The 27,957-nt window shown below is 41.8% G+C and overlaps 1 protein-coding gene across 1 annotated transcript; it reads right to left on the reverse strand.

Moving 5' to 3' along the window:
- RAP2A (RAP2A, member of RAS oncogene family) lies at positions 1–26,023 on the reverse strand. The gene is made up of 2 exons (XM_063126043.1): positions 25,438–26,023; positions 1–4,118 (listed from the first exon to the last, which is right to left on the reverse strand). The coding sequence occupies exons 1-2, from the start codon at positions 25,749–25,751 to the stop codon at positions 3,881–3,883; spliced, it is 552 nt and encodes a 183-aa protein (XP_062982113.1). The 5' UTR covers positions 25,752–26,023; the 3' UTR covers positions 1–3,880.
- Positions 26,024–27,957: the final 1,934 nt, after the last annotated feature.

Genomic DNA, 27,957 nt, shown 5'->3' on the forward strand with positions numbered 1-27,957 from the left:
TTTCATTAAATAAATTTATTTGTTAAAATAATTTAACTCCAAATACAACTGCTGAGTTTGCATTGAGTTCTATGTACAATTTGATTTATTTTGAAACATTTTGATTTAAACAACTGACTGACACCTTATAAAAACTTACTCCATTTTTCAGTTATCAGTTGTTACAGAGCTCAACAATCAAGTGTTAAATATCTTTATTCAACTCTAGGAAATCCCAAATTGTCAATGGTTAAACCTAGTTTTCAAAAACACACTGCAATCCCTTCTTGAAACCCTGATCAAGAACTGACAGAGGAATAATGGACTTTAAAATTCCTGCAGTTGTCAAATTTGCTTTGTCATGGAATTTTGTAATTACAGCCCAATTGGTGCTTCAGTTGCACACTGGTGAAAAACCATGTATCCCCTCACCCTAAATGAACAACATTTTTAGGCAGCATGTGTCATGTAGAAAAGTAAATACTGGTAAGTTTGCCCACAGAAATGAATGCCAAATTTAGACATGGGAACATAGTTAAAGGGGATAATCTATTGTTGGTCCAACCAGAAAAGAAAGTCCCGAAAAGCTACTGCCAATACGTACATGGCGCGAGGTGAGGGTGGCTTATTTTAAATTTTCACAACTGATTAACTTTTGTAGAAAGCAAAGTGGGGAATTAACATATTTTCAAAAGAAGTTGCAACATTTTACAACAATATAAACTTAAAAAATGCCAGCTGCAGAAAAATACAAAGCTCTACAAGAATAGCTAAAGAATAGTGGGTCTTTGGATCAAATGATAATATTTTAAGGCATGTTATACCCAAACAAATTTACTATCATTGGAATCTGATCAGGATACAAAAATAAGCAGTCATCCTTGACAAGCAACTCCCAAAACGGTGCTGATGCATGCCAGTGTGCCACTCCTTCATCTTTATGGACGAGGGAGTGCCACCGTGGCATGTTTGTGAACGTTACAAGGTTTATACCTGAAAAGTGCCATATGCCCAGTGGCGCACAGCCCAGGTTGCTAAGTGGCCCAGGTTAGAGAAGGCTGGCAGTCAGCTACCCTAGTTTCTTTAAGTCCATCTTCCAGGTCAGCCAATGTAAAAAATTAAAATAAAATAAAATATTGATGCAAGAGAGCAACAACGGGAAGAGGGAGAAGCTAATCAGCACCACAGGATCAGGAAGAGAGGAATCGAAACAGGAGTACTGGCACCTCTTGAATTGGCACTAGAGAGCTGGTGACACTAGACACCCAGTTTGCTTGCAACTTACTCTGTTGGCCTTAACACATGACATGGGAGGGGGGGGGGAATCCCATGTTAATATGACGAATTGTAGGCTTTAATATCCCTCTTACTGATTTACAGTGTTTTAGTTAAATGAACTCTTCACTGTCCCACTTACAGCCATGTAAGCAGATGCCAAGCAGCACACAAGCTGCCTCCTTAGAATTACACATAATGTAAAATGATTACACTCTTGCAAGAACACACAATGCCTTGTCTCTAAAACAGCAAAAAGCATTATTGAGGAAGTACTTCGAATTATTCTGTTTAAGGTCACCATATAATTGATGCGAAGACTTCCACATCAAAATCATGCCCATTTTTATTGTCATTTTTACCAGAATTGCCATTTATGCCCACCGTTCATCTTACTTGTGTCCCCTGTAATCACTGCGTAAACAATATGACATGCAGGGTGGGAAATATTTTTGGAATAAAGCTGCATAATATGCAATCAAAATTAATGTTATATAACTCATCTCATTTTTATATGAATAGTGAAGCTGGTTATTTTTTTTAAGAGACAAAGCTACTGCTGGATAACGTCCCTCCCAAAATATTTTAGGGACTGTGATCTTCTGAGAGTCTTTCCCCCCTTAACGTATGCAGGTTGTCAATATGAGACACTCTTAAGTGCCAAAACCTCCATGACTGTGCAAGCTGCTTGGGAAGGAGCTACATTTCCAGAGTAGGACCTCATGTTTCGCTTTACACTCTTTGTTTTCTTGATTACGGGGGTGGGGTGGGGTGGGGAATCACGCAAGGACTAAGGCAATAGTGGCCTATAATCATCCATCATTATTGATAAGTTGTTAGAAAGTGAACTAAATTAAAAGTGTTCCGCTGTGTAAGAAATAAAGTGGACGTGTGTTGTCAATTTTTTTAAAAAAATGCTTCTGAATTCAGTTTCGTAGACACACGTTAGATTGCAGGTTGTTTTTCTGCTGATGGAGGCAAACATCTCAGAACTCAAGTTCATTACAGCATTTGTAAAAAGTTCCACACCCACCCACCAACACGCACACAAGACACATACACCCGTCTCCACTCATCTACACAAGAAACTACAGAGCTACTTCACAAGACTGAGAAACCAAACTGTGGGGTGGTATTTGGACCCAGGCTCAGTGATATTGCATTTTAAAGGCCAAATTTATCCATCAAGGTCCAGCTCAACATGATCACTCCAGCATTTCAGCCTTAGACATTCTGATCGGAAACTTCCTTGATTGTAAGACATCAGAATAGATATAACTGGTGCTGTTAAGTCATGCAAATTATAAGTATTTCACTGCTATGAAAATTAAGATCAGAGGATGAGCACCATTTCAAAACAACGTTTTCACTCACTATTTGTCACAGCAATAACCAGGGCAACAGGATCACTGTATGGCAGCACCTGACTAGCATGTTAGGCAATTGAAGACAAGAACCCTTTTCTCGCTCACATATGGAATTACAATATTGTGTATTCAACTTCTGAGCCAAAGTAACTTCACACAGTTAATTCAATTAACCAAAATTGCCAACATTAAAGCTATAAAATGGCAAATTTGAATTCCATAGGTTAGTTGGGGTATCACATCAAAGACATAGCCCTTAAAGGCAAGAAATAAACTGGTATCCTTAAACTTAAAAATGCAGGATGCTCATACAGTCCCTAAAAGGTTTCTGCAAAAAAGGAACATCTGGATACAACATGGCTTCATTTTCCTTACAAGGTGGTACTTATTAATGTGCTAAAAAAAAAATCCTCATTAGTAAGGCTAAGCGATTTTTTTACCCCCATCACAGTTGCTTCTTCCTGGTTCAGTAAAGAGATGAACACATTTCCTGCTTTGTAAACAGAGGGTTTGTTTGCTTTCTTGACTGAACAGCAATCCGAAGCAATCGATCATTTCTGAGCAGCAAAGCAGAATATTAACACATCCCAACGTCCCACTGTTCTCTTCACAAGCCGTTGATTTCTTTTTTCAGAGCTCCTCTGTTTACCTTCAAGTACTGATGGAATATTTTCCTTTTCGTATGATGGGATAATAGAAGACAATCAAATTTAAAGGGGAAAAAAACAGAACTACATCAATTTGCCGATAATCCTACTAACACTTGCGTCAAAGATGAAATTAGCATATTTGACTGAGTAAACTTGGCCACAAGTGACAAGTCCTGAAATTCAATATGCAGACACATAAACTTTGTTAACAGTTACTTATCAGTAGAGAATATGCAGAGTGCAAAGGGTCTTTGCTGGTGGCTCTCCTGTTCACCATCATCAACAACTCTTCACTTAAAGCCGTAGCTGTTGTCTGACAAAGCCAACATACATTGTTTGTGCTCACCCTGTAAATCTGTTGGCCAGGCCACAGAGTTGAAGGTATAGGAGATGTGCTGCAGGTAAGTGAACTGTAAAAGCTTATCCCCAATTCCGCAGGTATGGAAACTGCAGAAGCTTATCCCAATTCTTTTCCACTTGGAGTTAATGGTGCTACTCCACTTTGGATTTATCTCAAGAGACCCAACTTCAAATCACAAAGCAAAGTAGTCAGTTGTATTACCTTACCCAAAATACAGCAAATTAGGTCCAATTCCATCATTTGGAATGCTATTGTATATTACATGCAGAACAGCATGGATCATCTTTATCTGGCTGAGAGGCATAGTTCATCTGTCTGACAATCTCTGCAAAGAGTTCATCCACCATTGTTTTACTTTTAGCAGAAGTCTCCATAAAAGGACAACCCCATTCTTCAGCCAGGGCTCTGCCTTCACTCGATGAAACTTCCCTCTCACTCTCCAGATCCACTTTATTTCCAACCAAGATTACAGGCACCTTCTCATACCTGCAATTAAATACAAAAAAACCCCCAAAATTCATTACTATCATCATAATTGGAAACCTTTAGCAGAGTTATCTAGCAACTGTGACTTTACTTTGTTTAGTAAGTTTAGAAAAGGAATTCTTATGTTCAGTAAGAATTCTAAAGCCCTATGCCTACTTTCACAATGTTCACTGACACAACAATGACCCCATCCCTGATCTTCACACACTGTGTGGATGGAGCTCTACATGCATACAAAATGTAAGCATGTACGTAGATTCTGTCATTATGATTGGGAAACCTGCACAATCAGTCTCCCTAATCATGTGTGTACCTTTTTATATGTGTGAGCTCCATTCATATGTTTTGCTGAATCCACAGAGGTTGGATTTTTGGCCAGTGCACTCAATCCTGCCTGTTTCCACACATTCTCTAAACACAGTTTGAGTTTGGGAGTAGGATTATTAGTACTACCCTACAACTCAAACAACAGTAACATTGCAACCATGTTCACCCACCTGCAAACCTATGTTATATGTTTAAGAACATTGGTTCTTAAATGGTTGCACTGCTTGCCCATTTGTTAATGAGCCCCATTCAAAGTTGGCTGGTTTTCATGGACAAAGTCCTAAACAGCTTAGGACCTACCTACCTAAAGGAGCACCTCTCCCTGTATCATCCTCATCCTGTATCTTCAAAGCTCTTCACGGCTTAGCTCCTGCCTATCTCTCCTCTCTCATCTCACACTATCGCCCCGCTCGGGCTCTCCGCTCCTCTGATGCCATGCTTCTCGCCTGCCCCAGGACCTCCACTTCCCTTACTCGGCTTCGTCCTTTTTCTTCTGCTGCCCCTTACGCCTGGAACGCTCTTCCAGAACACTTGAGAACTACAAACTCAATCACAGCTTTTAAAACTCAGCTAAAAACTTTTCTTTTCCCTATAGCTTTTAAATATTGAGTTTGTTCTAACTCCATACTGTTAGCTTCACCCTACCCGGTGCCTGTTTACACTTCCCTGTGCCTGTTTGCATTCTCCTTCCCTCTTTATTGTTTACTACAACTTTATTAGATTGTAAGCCTATGCGGCAGGGTCTTGCTATTTACTGTGTTATCTGTACAGCACCATGTACATTGATGGTGCTATATAAATAAATAAATAAATAATAATAATAATAATAATAATAATAATAATAATAATAATAATCCTGGCTGTGACCTGAGATCTGTTGAGAAGGCTCTTTTTGTTAAACCACCACCAAATGAATAATAATAATAATAATAATAATAATAATAATAATAATTTATTTCTTACCCACCTCTCCATTTTGAGCGAGGCGGGGAGCAACAATAAATGATAAAATACATAAAACTGAATTAAAACATAATATACATTGTTAAAAACATCCTAAAAACATCTTAAAATTCCCCTGGATAGGCCTGCCAGAGGAGATCAGTCTTTATAGCTTTCTTGAATGCTAGTAGACTGTTAAGTTGATGAGTCTGGACTTTCGGAACTCTTAATAGGTCAATTGGTCAATAGGTCAATTGACCTGTTAATTGACTTAATAGGTCAATTGGCAACAACCCAACTTTGGAATCCATCCGCTGGAGGATAGACTGGCGCCAACATTGGTTAATTTTTGCTATTAGACTAGTTTTTATATGTAACAGAAAAACAGGGTTTGACCATTCACACCCACACAATCCTCTCTTCCTCCTCCCTGCACTTGCTCCAGGACAGTTCAGATGAACAGAAGAAGTGCCCTGATGCTGGATCAGCCCGTGGGTCCACCTAGTCCAGCACTCTGTTCACACAGTGGCCATCAAGAGGTCTGCCAGGGACCAACAAAGCAGGACACGATGCAGCAGCACCCTCCCGCCTCCGATACTGGATGTAGCACACAGCCATCAGGGCTAGTAGCCACCGATAACCTCCTCATCAGGAATTTATCCAACCCCCTTTTAAAAGCCATCCAAATTGGTGGCCAACACTACATCTTGAGGTAATGAATTCCATAGTTTAATTATGTGCTGTGTAAAGAACTACTTCCTTTTATTTGTCCTGAATTTCCCACTAATCAACTTCATGGGATGACACCTGGTTCTAGTATTATGGGAGAAGGAGAAAAATGTCTCCCTATCCACATTCTCCACACCATGCACAATTTGGTCACTTGTCATGTCTCTCTGTTTAGCTTTTTTCCAAGCTAAACAATCCCAGTTGTTGTAACCTCCCCTCAAAGAAAGATGCTCCAGCTCCTCAATCATTTTAATTGCCCTTTTCTACACTTTTTCCAGATCTACAGTACATTTTGTTTAGGTGTGGTGACCAGAACTGTACACAGTATTCTAAGTGTGGTTGCACCATAGATTTATATAAAGGAAGTATAGTACTGGCATGTTCTCAATTCCTTTTCTAATAATGCCTAACATGGAATTTGCCTTCTTTACACAGGCTGCACACTGGGTTGACATTTTCATTGAGCTGTCCACCTCAACCCCAAGATCTCTTTCTTGTTCGGTCACCGCCAGCTCAGATCTCATCAAGTTATACTTGAAGTTGGGGATTTTTGCCCCAAGGTGCATCACTTTACACTTGCTTACATTGAATCGCATCTGCCATTTGGATGCTCACTCTCCCAGCTTGGAGAGGTCCCTTTGGAGCTCCTCACAATCCCTTTTTGTTTCAATCACCTTAAATAATTTGGTGTCATCGACAAACTTGGCCACTTCACTGTTCACTCCTAATTCCAGATCATTTATGAATAATGCAGACGTTCAAGAAATGTGTGAGGGTGTCATGGGGCCATGTGGGCTAGACCTGTCACTGCCACAAACCCAAGTTTAGGGTAAATGAGAAGGAGCTGCATTCGCCACAGAGCTGGAGGTACCTGATGTAGCAATTGGGGGATGAGGCTGGCCTGCGCAGCCCCATGCGCCCTTCACATTTCCTTTGAATAAATGGGTGTTGTCTGAACTCCACTCTTTTGATTCCTTCCTCTACCTCGTTGTTTGCAGTTAAATCTGAACTGGACAAACTAGGCAAAGAATAACTTGTCTGCAAACCACAACAGGAAACTACACTGATGCTGTGGTCTCCAATTCTGGCTTGCTGGCAAATGATGCTTCATACAAAACAAAGATATCAATGAAGGAATCTCAGCACCTAAGGGGACGGAAGTATGCAACCTCAAGGCTTAGGTAGAACTATTCATATATAAAGGTTTACTGTTAAGTGGGAAACAAAATTATAATAGATTTTCATTCTACTTTAGCTCTTTTGCAGTGTTATCCTCCACATGATTGTAATCGCGTAGCGTGAGAGAGTAGGGTTGTCCTGCTGGCTCTGTGATGCAGTGGGGCTATGTCTGTAAAAAGGACGCGTTCCCTGTGATTTGGAACACAAAATCTACAGCAGCCTTCTCTTTTACAGACATTCCCCCAATGCAAGGACAATGGTTGGGGCAGGAATGTTCTGCAATGAACACAGCCATGCTCTCCCTCCACACTATTATGACTAAGTGGAGGGTAAAGACTGAAAAGGATTTTTTAACAGTATAGATTTGAGGCAGGGCAAATGGAGAACTAACACACAAGCAATCTGTCTTTCTTTCAATTAAAACAGAAAACAAAATATAGACCCAACATACTTCACTCCAAATCAGGATGGTCAAAGAGATCACACCACGGAGACAATATTACCAAGACACTATTTTTGGATCCAAAATAAGCAGCTCCCTACTAAGTTCTCTTAAATAGTTTCTAGCAGCTTAGACAGATTTTCAAATATTTAGGTACTACCTTGTCCCAATGAAAGCTCAGTCTACACATTCAAATGCTAGCCGTATGCATGCATAAACTACTTGCAGCTTTCTGCTTAAATACTGTACGCATCAGCATGATAAACAAGTAGGCAGCCACAAGACTGACTCATCCCAATTATTTTGATGAACAACACAAGTCAAGGATAGGAAATTCACTTGCAGCCACTTTAGAATTCTAATTTTGCCACCCTGAACAGGTTCAGAAAAATACTATTTCTTCTGCAAGATTCCTAAGCAGCATTATTGAAGCTTCATTAAGCTGAGTAAATGAGCTGCTGCCAACGCTTCTATAATAACCTGCTTAAATGTTCTAGGACAAACAATTGTGAGATTTGATGTATGTGCATTAATAGCATTAATCCCCCACCCCCAAACACATACCTAGAGTTGGAGGAAGAACATCTAGACTGGCCTTCTGCAACCTAGTGATTTTCAGATGGGTTCAACTATAACCCCCAGTATCTTCAGACAGCATGAAGGGCAGCAGACTGGGGAAAGCTAATCTAGGCAGCTATGGTGATTTGGGGTGGGGTGGGGTGGGGAAACGTATAGTAGATTCTGCTTCAACATACCAGCTTGAGGATCAAAGGAACTTTACCTCATCATATCAGTCTTTGCAGTTTTAGGTGTGGTGGCTCTCCTGCTATATACAACACTGTGACAACTTAGACTGGTTATGCCTTCAAGTGCATTACTTTTAATGAAAGCATGATCTTTAATACATTTCAACAACTTAAGGACAAGCTAAGCAATTACTTGTTTTCAGTAAACTAGTGCTGGAAAACAGGAAATATTTGCAATGTGTTATGGTTGTTGTAAACCCCATGAGTTCTAAAATTTAAGTTCCAGACACCTTAGGATGCCAAGGACTAAACCCAGCATCCTGGAAGAAGTAAAGTTTGTACTCTCTTTCCTTTTTGGGGAGAGATTGGGCACAGAAGGCAGATGATTGCAATGAAACACCATGGTAGCATTTTGCAATGCAAACAGTAAAATGAAACAATCATACAGTGCTTGGATCTAGGGAAAGAACGAACCAACGTTCTGCATCTGAATTTAACAGTTTCTTCTTTATATTTATTAGCATCATGCAGTTGATTTTTCATAAAAGGGGCATGTTTCAAGCCTGTTGAAAAGCAAATAAAATAAATAAAAAATGGAAGGCGCTGCTGATCAACTCCTCAGAAAACAGAATGTGAGGGCTGTCCGTTTCTAGGAGACCCACATGCCATAGCAAACCACAACGGGCGATATAACACAATTGGTCTCAGCAGTACTTATGATTGAGGGGTAGTGGAAAGAGGCCATGCCACATTCCCTTTCCTCATCCATGTTCCAGAATCAAGATACAACTGCCCAGAAATGTATCAAGTGCATGGTGTTCTTGCAACATTTCAGAAAGCAGAAGTGATGGAGACATTTTACATCTGCAGTAAGTCTATGATTCATGCTTGACTAAATATTTTTTATTTTAATGTAACACTGCAATGCAGACGCTAACACAGCCATAACAAAATGAAGCCATAGCACACATTTCCTTCTAGCTAAGCAGTTCTATGCAGTGGTTACATGTTCATACTACAAATGTTGGTATTCCTTCTTGATACATACACAAAGAGTGCTGTTTTGGAAATCATAAAACCAGACAGGCTTCATATTGAGTGTCGAAGCTTTGCATGCTCACACTCGTTAGGGCTTTGCAGATTTAGCACACAGTGGCAGGGGCACTGTTCATTTTTTTTGCAAAAAGAAGTAGTTCCTCTGTATTTTGAAGAAAGGCCTGCTAATCTCAAAGTACAGCTGCTTAGGTTTTAGCTTCATTTACACATTAGACTCCAGCTTAAAGCACTTTTTTCATTTTTCACAGCTAGCAGTCACAATTCCTTTTGGGGCATAATCCCTTCTTTTATTTCACAAAAGGAGGTATCCAAAAACAGACTTAACTGATTATTGTGATCTTCAAACAAGAAAAGCCTTTCTATCATGATGCCAGTTTCCTCAATAAATGAAAGAATGTTTAGCTGAAAACAGATATTAAAGAACACAAAGTAATTTCTTGGAAGTGGAGCAGGCTGGCTTAAAGAACATGGCTGCATTCAGGTGTAACATAAAGTCCTGGCCTTAATACTACATGAACAAGCCACACTGAACCTTGGGCTCACGTCCCTCCCCGCCGCCACCTCCCAGCTTCATAACTCTAATCTGAAAGTTGGCTTGCTTTGAAATTTACCAGTGTTAAGCACAGTTTGCCAATTTGTGAAAAATGGCACACCATGGGTAACCAAAAGCAGAACACAATATTCTGAACTCCTCTCAGGCTTGTGGGAGGAGGCACATCCAAGGCTCACTGTAACTTGTTCATGTATTACATAGTTGGCTTAGCCTTATGTCTGAATACATTCCAAAATCAATACATTTTACTCAACCTATAAAAAGATCCTACTATTATACAATTCTTGTTTAGAAGTCATCCCAAATATAAAGCCTCTTTCTTTAGCATCACCTGCTTTTTTTAAAAGTTATATTGGACAGTTAGGAATAAGAGTGTTCAATGCCTTTTTTATACAGAAGTAAACACTTTCACAAGAGATGTAAATTAAATTACTAATTGGAAGAGTAATATTAAATGAAAGAAACTGTTGATTCTGAAACAAACTCACCATATCTATAGTGAAGAGCTCACACAAAACAAAAACACACTAGGACTTGGTTTGGATCACACATTAACTCATGATGGTTTATTTTCCGAGTAACTCATGGTGGGTTAGGCAGGCATCTGCAAGCTGTTTTTAATTACCCATGGTGGCTTATTTACCAAAAATAAGCCACCCTAGGAACCCACGGTTTGCAGTAACAGTTATTTTATCCACAATGGGATAACGTGTCATCTATCAGCCCATCTGCGAGCTGCTTGGGGAGAGCATCAGTACCTTTGCCGCTCTTGCCCAGAGGGGCTGCGATCACCTTTGCCATCATGCACAGCCATTGTCCATGTTCCCCTTCTGGCTCTGATTGCAACTGGGGGGGGGGGGGGGGTTCATGTTTTTTTTCACAAAACCAGGAATAGGATCCTTTCCTGTAATTTTGCCCATTATGGCAAATGGGGCTTTCCATTTGCACACATAAATTTTAACTTGGTGTTTTAAATTTGTAATTTTGCGTTGCTGCTGTTTTTATCTGGTTGAGCTTTTATATTGTATTTTATATTATGGCTTTATACTGTTGTTTTATACTTTGAAAGTTTTTAATTTTTGTGAACCGCCCAGAGAGCTCCGGCTATTGGGCGGCATAGAAATGTAATAAATAAATAAATAAATCAGTAAAATGGTGTTGTTTTCCCAGTCTTGCACAGGAGCACAGCTGCAGAAAAATGATGACTACCAGCCTGCCCTCCTGCGTGTTGGGCAACATGCAGGGCTGAAGGAGGGCAGAGCTGGTATCCAGTCCCCATTGCGATAGCTGTCTCCCCACCAGTTTTGACAGCTCTCAAAAATGACAGTTGATTGATGGATGGATGGATTGATTACATTTATATACTGCTCTATAGCCAAAGCTCTCTGGGTGGTTTACAAAAGTTAAAACCAGTGAACATTAAAAAGTATACAAAATTTAAAACCATCAATTTAAAACCAACAAAACCAGTTGTCAAAAGCAAACCAGGGACAGCCATCGCTATGGGGATTTGGGAACGTGCCCCATTTCTTCTGTAGAAATGAGGATCCCAAACACGTGGAGGGGCGGAAGGGGTGGCCCGCATCCCTTCACCACCTGCTCATTCCCGGCTTCCTTGCTTTCTGCAAGAATGGAACGAAAACATTAAAAAAATTGGAAAGGGCGGTGGGGGTGGATGCCGGGGGGGGGGGGCTGGGGGCTTTTTTCCCCAGTGGCAAAAAGGGGTATGCTGGGAAGTGGGTGTTTTGGAGAGAGGTGGATGAAAGTAGAGGGGCTGATCACCATCCCCGTTCTGAAACAACCACTTACCAGCTAGCTTCCCATTGGGCAACATGCAGGGGTGCAAGAAACTGTTGATTCTAAAATAAACTCACATCTCTATTGAAGAGCATACAAAAAACAAAAATACACAATGGCTGGGTTTGGATGACACATTAACCCATGTTGGTTCATTTTCCCAAGTAACCAACGGAGGGTTAGCGTGTCACCTGTGGGCTGTTTTCGGCATCCATGGTGGCTTATTTACCCCAAATAAGCTACTCTGGGAACCCACAATTATTTTAACCACGATGGGATAACATGTCATCTGTCAGCCCATGATGGGTAAAGGGCATTGACCAGCAAGCTGCTTGCTGTAATGATGCCAATTAGTATGCACTTTTGTTTAGAAAATAAGTTAAGAACAAATGAAAAATGTAATTTAAATCTATCCTTTCAGACTCCCTATACACACCCATCAATACAACACAGCCGCTCCCCATCTTAGATTCAGTTGTTCCCTTTTTATAATTGTCCTAGTATTTCTCTCATGTACTTCCTACATCTCAGGCTACGGAATGGGAATCTCTTTCTAGTGCACATGGGACTTCCTCTCAAGATATGCCTAGATTCCCAGGACAAATTCTAGTAGCTGAATAGCATTCTCAGAAGTTACATTTAGAAAACATTTATTAGACAGAGGCAAGATTCTAGAATTCTCTCTACAAGCATCATCTGGGAATTTATGTAAAAATAAAAACAGAGACTCAAGAGAAAAACATCCGTTTTCTTTCACCAAAGGCAGCAAGAGGCTTAGAACTTATACGGTATAGATATACACACTAGACGAAATTGGAATACAGATGAATATTATCCATATTATTCAGACAATACATGAATTTACACAAGTCTCGTGCCAGAAAAATCTATCAAGGTGTGTAACTTTTCAGACTTTATCCATCAATTGGCATGTTATCCTATCAAATATGTGCAAAGAATGTATCAACTCTTCAGGATGAACAACATGCAAGATTGAAAATCTAGAGAAATTTGATTTTAAAATGTTGGGAAACAGCTGGAAAACTATTCCAAATTCCTAGGAACCACAGCCCCAATATTTAAATATCCAGCATTTTTCCAGCCCCGACATATAGTTGGGTAACATTCACATCAGCAAAATCATGATAGAAGAATAACAAATCATTATTATCTTTCTCATATCAGCTGCACCTTCTCCCTCCCCACCATGCTATCAAGTTACCTAGCACCTAAAATTCCAGACTACTTATCACCTTGATGGCATGTACCTTGGCAGTATCTATGTTTACCAAGTGAAAGTGTATTTCCCTTAGGATGAACCAACTGGAACTAATTTATGTTCTACAGAAAAATCAAAGTCTATTGCATAATCTATTCTCCCTCCAAAGCAATGTTTGGATTTGCATTGCATTAATTATAGTTTCCGGGGTGGGTGGGTGAGTTTGTTTGCATTGAAGTAAAAATTAACAAGAATTCTAGGTTTAGACATTCCTATTGACAAACATTTTTGTACTATACTATGAATTTTGTAGGGACTCATCAGTAGGTGGACATTGAGTTGCTAAGCTTAAATCAGAGAGCATTTTATTTATTATTTTATTTTATTTATTACATTTCTATACTTTCAAATCCATTTTGTAGGAGAGATGAGAGTAGTCCACATTTTAACCTGGACATTCCCAGCTCTTTAAAAGCTATTCTTTCTTAACGTGCTTCCAGAAACTGCTTGTTGTTTGCAGTCACAGACACTGCAAGCCCAAGGGGGATCGTACTGATTCTCATGATTATTTCTGTTTCGTACCAACAGCAGAATGAAAGCCATCACCAGGCTCAGTGTGGGTGGTACAGTCCAGAAAAAGGAACTATAGCACAGAATCCCCCTGTTATGTGGCGCCTCTTTCCCCAATTATCTTTCCCCGTCACTTCCTGTTTGGCACCATGACACTAAATCAGCCATAGGGCAAGCTGCCACCTTAATACAACTTCTCTTACAACTTATGTTTCTCTATTCCTGATGAGAGAAACTGTGGGTAAACCTCTTATAGGGCTGCCAAGGACTAGATGTAATTACATGGAACTGCCTTACTTGCCTCCAACTGGTCATCCCTGTTTTGCAGGTTTGTCAAAACATTTTGTTGCTAGGCTTGTCTTTGTTTATTTTGCATTGAGACTTAAAGGAGGATTTCCAAATCCCCCCAAAATGGGTTTTGTGAATAGAATGAAGGCTTGGAATGGAGGGTCCTATATCAATGGACTGCATGTTCCCATATGAACTTGGCTGGGTATTAAGATCTTTGTCTAAAAAGATCATGTAGCAGATGATGGGAAGATTCCTCTCTGACCCTGCCTGCCTGACACCCTGCACAATTGTTGCTAGTCTGAGCCTTCATTTGGGTAATTATATCTTGGCTTAACAAGACAAGTCTTGTGCCAGTCCTTACAGCCTCCTCCCTTTTCAGCATGCTGCAATTTATCCCAAATTTTCAATTAATCATTATTTCCCGCTATGTCTGAACTGGGAAACTGTGGCCATTTCTACACCTGCCTTTCCCCCCCGATCATCCCTGTGCATCCAAATGACACACAGGGGATGCCGGGAGCAGGCAGAGACGATCCCTCCATTTTCCTGGGATAATCCTTAGGTCTAGCTAAGGCCTGTGTTTACCAGGGGATGGACCGAGATTTAGTCATATTTAGAGTAGTCCCATTGAAATAAATGGGACAAGTTAGTCATGACTAAATCTGAATCCTACCCTCTGGTTCAGAACAAACCAGGATCTTAAACCAACTTCAAACCATTGTTTAAGATCATGGACTATCTTTAACCTAATAATCATAGTATCTTGACTTCCAGGCTTAATGCAGCATGCCAAGGAAAGAGGAAAGAGGCAGTGCGAGGATAAAGAGTGCAGACAAAAAGCTCATGCATTGTCTTGGCTTATTTAACTATCATAGTCCAAACAAGACCGGAGTAGACAATATGGGGCCAAATAGATGACCTGGTGAAAGAAAACTTTCTACGTTCCCCCAGCTGAAGTCTTTCTCCCAGTGTCCCTAACCTTCAGAGGTGAGGATGGCAATTGAGGAGAGGAACTTTGTGGTGGAGATACCATATTTATTGAATGCTCTACCCAGGAAGATCCATCTAGAGTCTTCATTGCTAAGTTTTAGACAGTAGATGGAAGACTTTGCTAAGCAATATTCTGCTTTTATTTTTGATGATTGCTGGTTTATATCTGCTGATTTTGCACTGTCCCGGTTCCTGCTTGCCAGCAGCCATTTTAAATATTTAAGCTGCAGCGGGTGGTTGCACTGGTTTATCGTGATGTCTGAACCTGGCGAGGGTGGGCTGTTGGCATGGTTAACAAACCATCCATAATCCATGGGCTGTTTTATGGTTGTGGACTGCGGTGATTGTCTTATCTGCTATTTCCTATTGTATGATTAGGATTTTATATGATCTTTTGTTGTGTTTTAGTGTTTCCATTGTTGTTTACTGCTCTGAGAACCTGCCTGTTGAGAAGTAGGATATAAGATTCTAGAAAAAGAATAACATATTAAAGTCTCTGCTGGAATATACAAGATGGCTGTATCATTTTGCAAACTACTACATCTATTTTGCCTATCAATGTATTTGACTGGGCATTTCTAAATGTAATTGCACAACCACAAAATGATTCATGTGGGTTAGAAACAAAGACATAAAACTCTCATGGTGACAACATCTAAATACAATAAAGTTTCAAGGCATAGCCACCTGCATGAACCATTAAGTGTGTACGTACCCACAAGGCACTGGCATTCTAAGGCAGATGAGAGCTATCCTCTTGCTTAACTAGTAAAAAGGTGAAAGAAATCCCCTTTGTTCCACACTCCAGAGTGGCGCTTGGGAATTTTGAAGCACTCATCAGCGAAGATACGATTGCATCATCTGGACTTATTCCCTAGGTTAACTTAGGATACTTTACAAACAAAATGCAATATATTCCCACACTCCACCTCCCCCATACACTTCATAACAAAAAAGATTTTAATCTGCTTTGCCAAAAAAACAACAACCATACAGTCTACAAAAAGCCAGCCAATAAACCACAAACATACTTTCTGGGAAGATGTGAGACTTGAGGGGAGAAATCCTATCCCCAAACATTAAAAACCCAATTTTATAAATTACATTAAATCCATTTCAAACAGAAACATTTCTTAATCTGTATATCTGCAGACAACCTAGTTTTAATTCTTGAAAGCTTACAAGGATATATTATTTTTAACTTTTATTGAAGTGGCCACAGACTGGGGTTGTTGTTTTTAACCACACAGTAAAAATGAGTTAACAACTGAGCCGTGTTCTCAAAAATTAGAAACCCGCTTTAGAAACTTCTTTTAATCCATTTATGTACAATTATAACTCACATTTTTGTGTGTTTTTTCATTTATTTCACGACACTGTGTCTATGATTTAAACCTCCTAGCAACTCAACAATATTTACAGTGTAATCCTATAAGTCTACTCAGAAGCAAGCTCAATTTAATTATATCCCAGGTAAATGCAGATGTGATTGTTTTTAATGATTTCTTTTAAAGGACATTGAAAAGGGATTTGAAAAACAAATTGAGAATAAAAAAATCAATTTTCAGAATTTTTACCATTTAGAATATTTCTTTCAAATATCTACCATGGACGGGGAGCTTGAAAACTTGATTTTACAGCAAAATGTGAAGCTATAGAAAATAGTGTCAAATATTTTGTCATTATGAACAAAGATTTCAAAGTAATATTGAACCCAGTAACTTAATAATAACTTTGCTGAACTTGGTTTCCACTGAAATCGATAGGACAAGGGTGACCATATGAAAAGGAGGACAGGGCTCCTGTATCTTTAACAGTAATGTAGGAAAGGGAATTTCAGCAGGTGTCAATTGAAGTGGGTGAAATTCCCTCTTCATCACTACAGTTAAAGCTACGCTAGCTATAGTAGAGTGACCAGATACAAAAGAGAGCAGGGCTTCTGCAGCTTTAACTGTTGTGAGGAAGAGGGAATTTCACTCTCTTCAATTGACACCTGCTGAAATTCCCTTTCCTACATTACTATTAAAGATACATGCTCCCTGTCCTCCTTTTCATATGGTCACCCTAAATTTGGTCATCACGTAAGTCCCAATGATATTAATGGGACCTAGCTCAACTAACTTAATATGTATTCATCTTATTCATTATCTCTAAATTCCAAGCCTTGCAGAATATGCACTAAAAATATTATGGAGCTTTCAAATAAGAACTCTACTTAAAACAGGGACAAGCGTGACCTGAACATTATGGGCTGGATCCAAACTTTTAGAGGAAACCCGCTGAAATCAATGGGATGGATAACTTCAGTTTCATTGATTTCATTGGGCCTACTCTAAGAATAACTAAGTGTGGAACCAACTCTATTAATATATTCTTGAAAATACTAAAGTATTAGGGCTCTTCCAGAAAGGGTGCTAAATATGGGACTATAGCTGAATTAGCCAAGATAATATTGCCTGGACTAGTACTCCAGTTACAAGGGAAACCACTATTAACCACTAGAGAAATCTCCAGTTTAGTTTTGTGGAAAGCAATTCCCATCACAAAAAGCAACACTTGGAAGGGGGTGCATTAGTATTCCAGATACTTCTTGGATCATGTTATGACATGCAATACATGACATCACAAGTCTTTCTCCAATGTGATTTTGAAACCCTGACTCTCCTACTTTGTAGTATTTTTCCTTCTCTTAAAAATATTCTCTTGAGTGGGAATAGAGTTGGAAGAGACACCTATGGTAGCATTGCTATCACTATATGGTACTTTAAAGTGTAATAAAGAGATCAAAGAATTAATAACTAATTTGTTGACAGCAGCAAGGTTAATTATAGCTAGGAACTGGAAGGTGCAGGGAAATTATAATATAGAAGAGTGGTATAAGGAAATTTGGGACATAGCTATAAACGATAAATTGACATGTAATATAAGATTAAGAAAAGGTATAACAAATGTAAATGAATTTGAGGGAATTTGGAAACAGTTCCTAGAATATGTATTCTCTAAGGGGGGTGGAAAATCACCACTGGAAGAAACTATGAGATTCTGGAAGCAAGAATAGATCCCGGAAGGTGGTGGGGAGCATTCATATTATGTTATGTGATTATGGAAACTAGATAAGTATAATTTGGAATTATAAGCGATGTATGTTTGTTTATTTTATTTTTCTTATGTGGTAATTGTATTATGTAATCAATTATAAAAATAAAGTAAAAAAAAAAAATCTCTTGAGAGGTATACCTACCCACTGCTATGCTAAAACACATGAAGCATACATTTGAGGTTTTCTTTTAAGTATCCCCACTCATAATACTTTTGCAAGCTATCATTGGACTTCGGCATAGACTGCAGGGATGAATATATTGAGATTTAATCGCTTATTGAGGTTTGGACTTTTAGCAGCCTTTCTCCTCTGCAAGGATAGGGGACCTATTAAAATGGTCCACCCCCAGAGACTAGTGGATTCCAAAGGGCTCTGGGGGATTTTCCTGCTGGTATGGCTGGCACTCCTATGGAAGCCGAGGCCACTCTGTGGAATGCAGAGATGACTCGGGCAGTTGACAGGATTGAGCCCAAGTGTCCTCTCCCTCTGAGCAGAGCTGGGCAGCTCCTTAGTATACATCTGTGGTGAGAGCAATGAAGCAAAAGGGAAGAACTAGTACGCAGGTGGAGGAAAACTTGTACGGTTCTGACCGAACACAGGTTAGAGCTCATAACAGAGCCTACATTGTGGTGGTGATGGTGGTAGAAAGGGAGTTTTTTCCTACCACCATTCAATCTTCTCAGTGTCGTCCACTGGAGCTTTTCTGAGTGGCTTGTGGCATGCTACAATCTGTGCCAGGGAGAGAAAAGGTGAAACCCTTGGTAGCATGCTGACAGGTTTGCATACACTTTGAAGAGAAATCATTCAAATCCATCATAAATTGGACACCACAATTAATACAGTTCCATTAGTGGAGGTGCCCACAGCACAATCAGGTCCAGTTTTATTAGATGAGTTTCAGTTGTTGAGGCCTGAGGATACAGACAAGGTGCTTGGCCAAGTCTAATCAACCACCTCTGTGCTTGGCCCTTGTCCTTCATGGCTTATTATATCTAATAAAGAGGGGATATCCAGCTGGGTCCAGAAGGTTCTCAACCTTTGCCGGGATAGAGGAGTGTGACCCTGTTGATTCTCTTGGACCTCTCAGCACCTTTTGATACCATTGACCATGATACCTTTCTGAATAGATTGTCTGGGAGCTGGAGGCACTGCATTGCAGTGGTTCCGCTACCTGGATAACCAATTCCAGAAGGTAGTGCTGGAGGATTATTGCTCTGTGCTTTGACAACTATGCTATGGGGTTCCACAGTGTTCTATTCTATCCCACCCCATGCTGTTCAACATCTACATGAAACAATTGGAGGTTATCCATAGGTGTGAGCTAAGGTGTCATCAATATGCAGATGACACCCAGCTCTCTCATTTTAATCAAATCCAGATGAGGCAGTGACTGTTTTGAATCAGGGCCTGGGCCTAGTAATAAACTGGACAAGGGCCAATAAACTGAGACTCAATCCAGAGAACACAGAGGTACTGTTAGTTGGTGGTTTGTCTGCACAATTAAGTGATGTTCAAGCTGTTCCGGAGGCGGTTGCACTCCCTCTAAAGGATCAGGTTCACAATTTGGTGGTCTTCATGGATCCGGAACTGTCACTCAAGGCACAGGTGGACTCCATGGCATGGAGCACCTTAGGCTGATATACCAACTACATCCCTATCTGTACATAGATAGCATAGCTACAGTTATCCAAGCTCTCGTCTGGATTACTGCAATGTATTATATGCGGAGCTGGCTTTGAAAATGGTCTGGAAACTTCAGCTGGTCCAAAATAGGGCAGTGAGATTGTTAACTGAGACTGGCCAACGGGATCATGTTATGCCAGTATTTTTCCATCTGCAGTGGCTACCCGCCCATGTCCACTCCCGATTGGTATTAATATTCAAAATCCTATACAGCTTGGGGCCAGGTTACCTGAAGGACTGTTTCCTCCCATATATACATGCCTGGACCCTAAGATCATCTTCAGCAGTGCTTCCCCAGGAGCTCCTGCCAAAGGAAGTGAGGTGGGTGGCTACCAAGAAGAGGACCTGTGACAGCCCAAATGTGAAATGAGCTTCCCAGAGAGGATCGCCTGGTGCCTATATTGTACTCTTTTTGGTGCCAGGTGAAGACTTTTTCCTTGTCCCAGGCATTTTAGTCTTTTAGTTCTGTTGCTTTAAATATTATTTTTTAAAAAAAATCTCTGCATTGCTGCTAGGTTTTATTTTGTTTTTACTTTTATTTTATACTGTAGTTTTAAACTTCTCAACTTTTAGAATGCATTTCATGCTGTATTTTGTAGTTTTAATTGTTATGAACCATCCAGATAGCTTCAGATATTGGGTAGTATTGAAATGTAATAAATAAATACTGCCAAAACAGCTAGTGGCACAATTGCACACAGCCAACTGTTGTTGCTTAATTTTATTGACTGTTTGGGGGGGGGGGGGAATAATGTGTTTTTGCTGCTGCTTCTATTTTGATAATGAGTTTTAATTAGTTATTGTGTATACGTTTTTATACTCTGTAAGCCACTCTGAGCAACTCCTTTTTGGAGGGGAAAAGTGGGGCAATTTTAAATAAATAAATAAATCTAGCAGGACAAGATACCCTGTCTGGAAGAACCCTTAAATTTGTTCATCAGATTTCTACTTTTTATTAAGTTGGTATAAAATGTGCCCTGTAAAGACAGATACACTCATTCTGCAAATGTCATAATGGGAACAGATGTAACATTCATTTATAGAGCAATCTGGGTTTTACCAATTTTTCATGTACTGTGACTGCTGAGCTCTGATATTAAAATCTATGCCAGCTTTCCCAATTTAGTGCCTTCCAGATATATTGGGACTATAGCTCCCATCATCCTCAGCCAATAGGGCCATTTGGTCTTCTGACTAAGGATGATGGGAGCTGTAATCCAACACATCTAGAGGGTACCAGTTTAGAGAAAGTTAATCTATGCTAATGGTTCTGATACATGTCAAAAATAAATAAATATTTGTTACAGTTCTATACTGCCCATAAGCTGAAGCTCTCTGGGCAGTTTACAAGACAAAGAGAAGTCAAGAGAAGTAGCCATAGAATGGTTTGCTGGGTTTTTGTTCTCAAAGAATCATAAACTGCTGAAAGTGCCACAAAACATACATCTTCAAATGTTTATCAGATAAATGTGGACAAGAATACAGAAATAACTTTTGAAAGAAACCATTTATCACACACAGGGAAGAACACAGTTTTAACAGGAAGAATCGATGGATAAGAGTACCCTTATTTAAAATCTACTTCTCATCCCAAATCCAGTAGCATTTTATTAAAAAAAATGGAAGAATGGAAAAATGGAAAAAAACAGCAAGATTGATATTTCACATGTAAAAACAGGAATACTACTATTATATTTCTTAGTAAGAATATTGGCAACATCCTAGCTTTGCAATTCCCAGATGGTAGGTCATTGATAGGTCAGAGACAACTGGGGGGAAAACCTGGATACCAGGCCAGGAAAAGAGGAATGACTGCACAATGTATGAAAACAATCACCGTTTAATGCTCTAGATTATGCGCAACCAGGTTAAATGTTGGCTATAGTGGCAGTATTCGGTTGCCACTCTTGTGCATACTTTCCAAGTGATGTAAGGACTGATATATTCCCCACCCCTTGAACTATTTATTCTTCCCTCGTCTCGCTAATATTCAGGGATCTGAAATATTTTTCAAGGAATTGTTTTTCCTGATAACAGGTAACTTCTAGTTGGTTGCATATCTTCAAATAGTGAACACTGTAATGGCAAAAACCTTAGAGAAAAATACATTGCACTACTGGGTCTTTTTAACAGAAGGGTTATTAATAAAATTCCACCAGCTCATCATTGGGGCATACTGCAGTAGCATTTTAATAAAATAAAGACAGCCCAAACTATTCTTATCGGAACAATATGGTGGTTTGAAAATAGCTAGATATCCATTAATACTGCTTTCAATTGGATTTCAGAAACAGTAAAAAAAAATTACAGTAGCAGATATGTTTTGCTTACATACTATTTCCCTTAAGAATCAGATACCACAACACTGGGGGAGATTAATGAATTCCACAGAAATCAAAGAAGCAAAGACTCTTATAACTTTTAAAAAATGAACTGGCTACATTTCCAGGTGAGCCTCAATAGTGGCTTACTAAGGTGAGGAAGGAATTTTGCATTGTGATGCTCGGGTTTTCCTCTTCTACTACATCCATAATCTCTACTATGAGAGATTACAACCGGGACAGGAAAACGGTATGTTTAAAGGCGACAGGTTAAAGTAGAGTAGATTTATTTCCTAGAACAACTAGTTGTCACTAATAAAATTATTACTAGAGTTCTAAAGAAAAGACAGTGGTTTTCTACAACTCTGTACCTATCTGTTCCTGCCCACTTTCAATAGTGCTAAGGAGCAAAAAACATTTTCTTATGAAAAGGCTTGAATGGCAATCAAACTCAGGGCCTAGTTCATCACCATCATACCTTAAACCAGAAGCAATAGTGACTGAGTAGAGAATGCAAGTGCCTTTCCCCTGTGTGTGACAATCTTCATTTGAACAACCCAAGTTGTTCTGCTCAATTTATTCTTCGTTGGACGGGCACCCTTGCCTGCTCCCAAACTGTGTCAGACCTCACTATTATCTGGATTATCAGCCTCCCCACTGTGTTCTCAGGAGGGCCTATTTAATTGCTGAGTCCACGCAAGGTTAGAATTGAACACAGAGGGACCTTCTCTATGGATGCACTACAGAATTTGCTCCACACACAGGCCCACCAGGTGCCATCCTTGTTCTATACACTTATTGTTCATAAGCTTATACAAATTGTTTATGCCAGTTGGGCTGTTGTAAACTGCAGGGCCCACACCTTTTTATTTTACAGCCACGTTTGCCAGTCTTGTGCTGTATTTGGTTACTGTCTTTCTTCCTTTGCATTTATTATTTTATTGCTGTTTCTAAGCCTCCTTACTTGTTTTTAGTGTAAGCCACTCTGAGTATGGTTTTATGAAAGAGTGGTACAGAAGTAGCATAAGGTAGTACCGAAGCATCAAAAAATTGGTTTTAGACATGAGGAGATTCTATCACAATCCAAGAGGCTGACCTTTAAAGGCTTTTCAGCCCGGACCTTTTAGGGCTGATTTTAAAGTAGATTTTATTCATCAACAGATGGGCACTAAAAGTGATGTTGGTAGGTACCCCAACTCTAATTTATCCTTTCTAGGAGACTTAATACTAGTACAATTTCTGAAAAGATGCAGCTGCTTGAAATATTTTTTCCACACTCACCTTGTAACATCACAACATTTTGCTTAAATCACTTCAATAAGAAGAGGAAAGGTGTCAAAGCTTTACTCTAATGTGGAGGTGTGGGGAACCTTCCTCCCCTCTAGGGCTGTCCTCAGAGAAAACTTATGGGGACCACATGCTAGCAAGTGGGTGGGACAAAGAGTATTTCTACATTAGTAATAGGATCTAATGCCATCTTATTAGAGTGCTGATTATGACCTATAAAGGCCTATATGACTTGGGACAAGGCTATCTGAAAGACTGCATTCTGTCAGACGAGCCTGCTCAGGTTTTAAGATCTTTCAGAGAGGCCCTTCTTTTGGTACAGCTACTATTGGAGGCATGTTTGATGGGAATGCGAAAAAGGGCCTTCTCAGGCCTTAGCTAGACCGAAGGTTTATCCCGGGATCGTCCCGGGGTCATCCCTGTTCATGTAAATGACACACAAGATAACCCAGGAGCAGGCAGGGTCGACCCCGGGATAAACCTTAGGTCTAGCTAAGGCCTCAGTGACTACTCCCAGGCTCTGGAATTCCCTGCTGAGGGGAAGCTAGTTTAGTTCTCACTCAGTTGGCCTTCCACTGGCAGGCAAATGCATTTTTATTTAAGCAGGCCTTTGGCACATAAGCTGGACTGTTGCTGAAGGGGGCTCTATTGGGTTGGGTGCCATTAATTTCTTTTATTATTTTATTTTAATTGTGCTTTTAATTTATTTGCTTTTATTGTTTTAATTAAGTCTTTGTTATAATCTCTGTCTTATTACTATTATTAGCTGCCATGAGCAACATTTTTATGTGGCAAGGTAGGATAGAAATCAAACAATAAACTTTGCAGAATAAGTAAAGAACTAAATTCAGAAGAGAAAAGAATCAAAGGAATACCCAATTGTCAGCCCCTTCAGATCACCGTTTGCAAAACTAGAGTGCTTATTATTCAGTGCAGTTGGTTCCAACGTTTTTAGGTGGAGTTTAAGCTGCTCTTACAAGTAGAAAGTGAGAATTCAAAACCACCTGTCCAACGTCAACTTGGGAGTGTGTAGGCGAGGCATCATAATGGGGTGAGTAGGTGGCAATACAGGCACGAAGAGTCGGAAACGACTGAACGAATAAACAACAACAGAATGTTTTAAGTAGAAATCTATGTAACAAGAATAAGGGCACTTGAGGGACAGCAGTGCATTTGTTGTATTCAAAATGTTTTAAATACATGCACAGGAACATGGAAAGATGTATAAAGTGCAAGGTAACCATCACGGATTGTAAGTACTGAGAAACTACATGCAGGAAGCTGCAGATAAATATGGCATGGGGTGAGAAGTCAAGAGTTGGAGAAGTTGTGCAGGCTGCTGGAGATGCAACACAGAGCACCGGAAGTGGATGGAATGAGGAATTGAAAGCTCTGTGTGTGGGAACAGAATTAAAGATAGGCAAGGGCACAGAGGACAGATAGATCTGAATGCAAGGCGATGTGTGGGTGAATAAACATAATGTGGGTGAAAAGGAACGGCAAGATTTGTCATCAAATTCCAGGGAAGCACGCAGTGTAGGGCACTAAGTGGGCATGGAAATGGATTCTGGCAACACAGGAATGAGTTAGGCAGTCGTGACTACGGGAGCAGGTCTTGGTGCAAGAGCCAGGCAAGTCTCGTTGCAGTATTTAGAGAGGGCTACCTGCAGGCAGGGAGTGGATCAAAGTGGACATGAGTCAGTATGCTGCCGCGTCAGTGGGGCTTGTCTCAGGGATGCATATGCCAGGCAGGTTTGGATATGCAGAGGTAGGGCAAAAGAATCCGGGTAGTGGAAGAAGGGGGCTAGCAAATGGGGTTGCAGAACGAGCTTCATACAGGGAGAAAGAAGACGGATGGGGTTCTCAAAGGGTAGGGCGGATGGGGTTCTCCCAGGTAGGGCAGAAGATGGGCACGGAGCTCCCTGCAGAGCAGACCGGGGAAGGTCTACCGGGCAACAGGCAAAGGGGATGTAGCTGGTCACAGAGGGGGCGATACATATGGAACAGGAAAGCCGGGATTTGGGTGGGTGGGTAGGAATTTACTTAAGGCTGGGTTTCATCATCATCATCATCATCATCATCATCACCTCTTGACGCGGATGATCTGGTCGCGCATGGGGCGGATGTCCTGGAAGCTCTGCTGGTTGACGAGGCTGTAGACCAGGATGAAGCCCTGCCCGTTCTTGATGTACAGGTCCCGCATGGAGGCGAACTGCTCGGTGCCGGCCGTGTCCAGGATCTCCAGCACCGACGGGGAGGCGTCCACCTCGATCTCCTTGCGGTAGAAGTCCTCGATGGTGGGGTCGTACTTCTCGATGAAGGTGCCGGTGACGAACTGCACGGTGAGCGCCGACTTCCCCACCCCGCCCGAGCCCAGCACCACCACCTTGTACTCGCGCATCCTCCTCCCGCAGCCAGCCTCCGTCCGACCTGCCGCCGCCGCCGCTCACCGACCACCACAGCCGCCGCCGCCTCCACCTCAGGCGGTCACCCCCCTGCGGCCGCAGCAGCCGCCACCGCGTCCTCCGGCGCCGCCATGGCTCAGGCACTGAGGGGGGGAAGGAGGGAGGAGACGAGAGGCAAGGATGGGCCACTCCCGCGCAGCCACAACGGCCCCAGGGCGACGCTGCCGGTAGCCGGGGCCGCCTTCACGGGCCGCTGCTAATGCGGCGGCGGCGGCGGCGCTATTGCTGCTGTCGCTGCCAGGCGGAGCGAACACCCCGCCCCCTCATTCCTCGTAACCAAGGGAACCACCAACCGGGCAGCGCCTGGGCGTCCCGTCACGTGGTATGGACGAACACGCCTCCGCCAATCGCCGCAACTGTAGCAACGGAATGACACTCACTGCCTGCCTGCCTTTCTTTTCTCTTTCTCTCCTTCTCCCCACCTCCTCCGCCCTGTCCTCACGTGATCGGTTCCGTTACCTTCCCCTTGTAGCCTAGGAAACAGAGGCCCGCCTCGTCTCCCCTTCCACCCGCCCAGCTCGGAGGGCACGTGGCGCTCAACGGACCAACCGAATCGGCCTTCCTGTCACGCGCAGAGCCGAGCCACCCAATCAGCAGGCAGGCTACTCTTGCTGCTGAGGCAAGGGATGAAAAAAAGCATCTCTGACTCACTCCTTCCTCTCCCTCCCCCCGGACTGTCTTTGCTCAGCCAGACACTCGGGGTGGGACGTCGGGTCTGAGCTTGGTCATAGAGTCCGCGTTTGGCTGGCTGGGCCTGTGCGGCACTGGGGCACCAGACTGGCAGCCACGAATTACGGTACTTGGAGCTCCGTGCTGGCAGAAGCCTCAAGAGATGCGGGATATGGGGGTCCTCGGCAACGCAACGTGCCCCCCATACCTCCAAGGCCTTTGGGTAGAGGCCGCAACACTGGCGGGTCCCCCCGTGTCCCTCAGGGGCGCAGACCTGCCCCGGCCTTCTGGGCGCCCAGAGAGAACAAGCGGGCCTGGCCTGCAAGCGGTGCTGGGGCGGCCTGGGCCTCCCTCTCCGTCCCTCCCTCCCTCCCTCACCTGGTGGGGACCAGGCCCCACGTTCCCGTATCTCCCTTCGTGTACCGCCCCAAGAAGAAACGGGCAACGCCAGCAAACCCAAGTGTCGGGTGTTCCTGTGAGGAGCAGCCCCCGCTCCCGTTTGCCCCCTTGCTCGGGCCAATGCTCCGTGCTGCGCCAGGGAAAGAAGGCAGGAAGAGCGAGCAGGTGGAGGCAGGGAGCCCAGCAGTCAGTGCGAGGGGAGAAGAGAAGGAACAGCCGGAGGCGCAGCAGCCCTGGCTTACAATCGTCATACAGCACGAAAGGTGGATCACCCAGAGATAGAGCGCGAGGGGGCAAAAGGAGGCAGCAGCGGGCTGAATCCCCACCATAGTGACACCCAAAGGGAGAGTTTAGGTGAGGGGCATTGGCCGGCTGCTCAGCCTGGTTCATACCTGTGCCCTTCCTCTGGGCCCCTAGAACCAGAGGGCAGCTTTCTGTGGACAGGGCCACAGGGCCCAATTCTCTAATTCTAGTGGAATATCCTGCTTGGTGTAGATGAGCCCTATGAGCTACCATTGTATCTAGTTCAGACACTTCAACTAGTTCAAAATATGGCAGACATATGACTAGATAGGACTAAATAGGCCTTTGGTCTGTTCTAGCATGGACTAGACTAGACACGCCTTTGGTCCGTTCTAGCATAGCAGCGCTTAAGTTATTTCTTTTCAAATGCTATAGTAAAGTGCAACATCACTGGTCCACCCACCCCAAAACATGAATGAAATCCATTTCTGTGTAAACCATGTCATAGGATATATGGATTTTCTATATTTGAAAAGCACACGCACGCGTACACACACACTAACGTCCTAGCTATATAGCAGAAGGAAGAGAAGAGCAATAAAAATTGCAAGAGTGCTAATAAAACAACTGCAGTTTGTGAACCAATTGACATAGTTTTTGGAAAGTCTCTTAATATTTTTATCCATGGATTAATTTGGCCATGTTTCATCACATTCTTGTTTGTACCAGATTAGCAGCCCTGCAGAGTGGCTGTCAGAGTACTGTTTCTTCATTTTAATAATTTCAAGATGGAATGAATGAATCCAAAGGCAAAGAAGTCATTTCCTACAG

Source organism: Elgaria multicarinata, chromosome 5, assembly GCF_023053635.1.
Source record: "Elgaria multicarinata webbii isolate HBS135686 ecotype San Diego chromosome 5, rElgMul1.1.pri, whole genome shotgun sequence".
Lineage (NCBI taxonomy): Eukaryota > Metazoa > Chordata > Lepidosauria > Squamata > Anguidae > Elgaria > Elgaria multicarinata.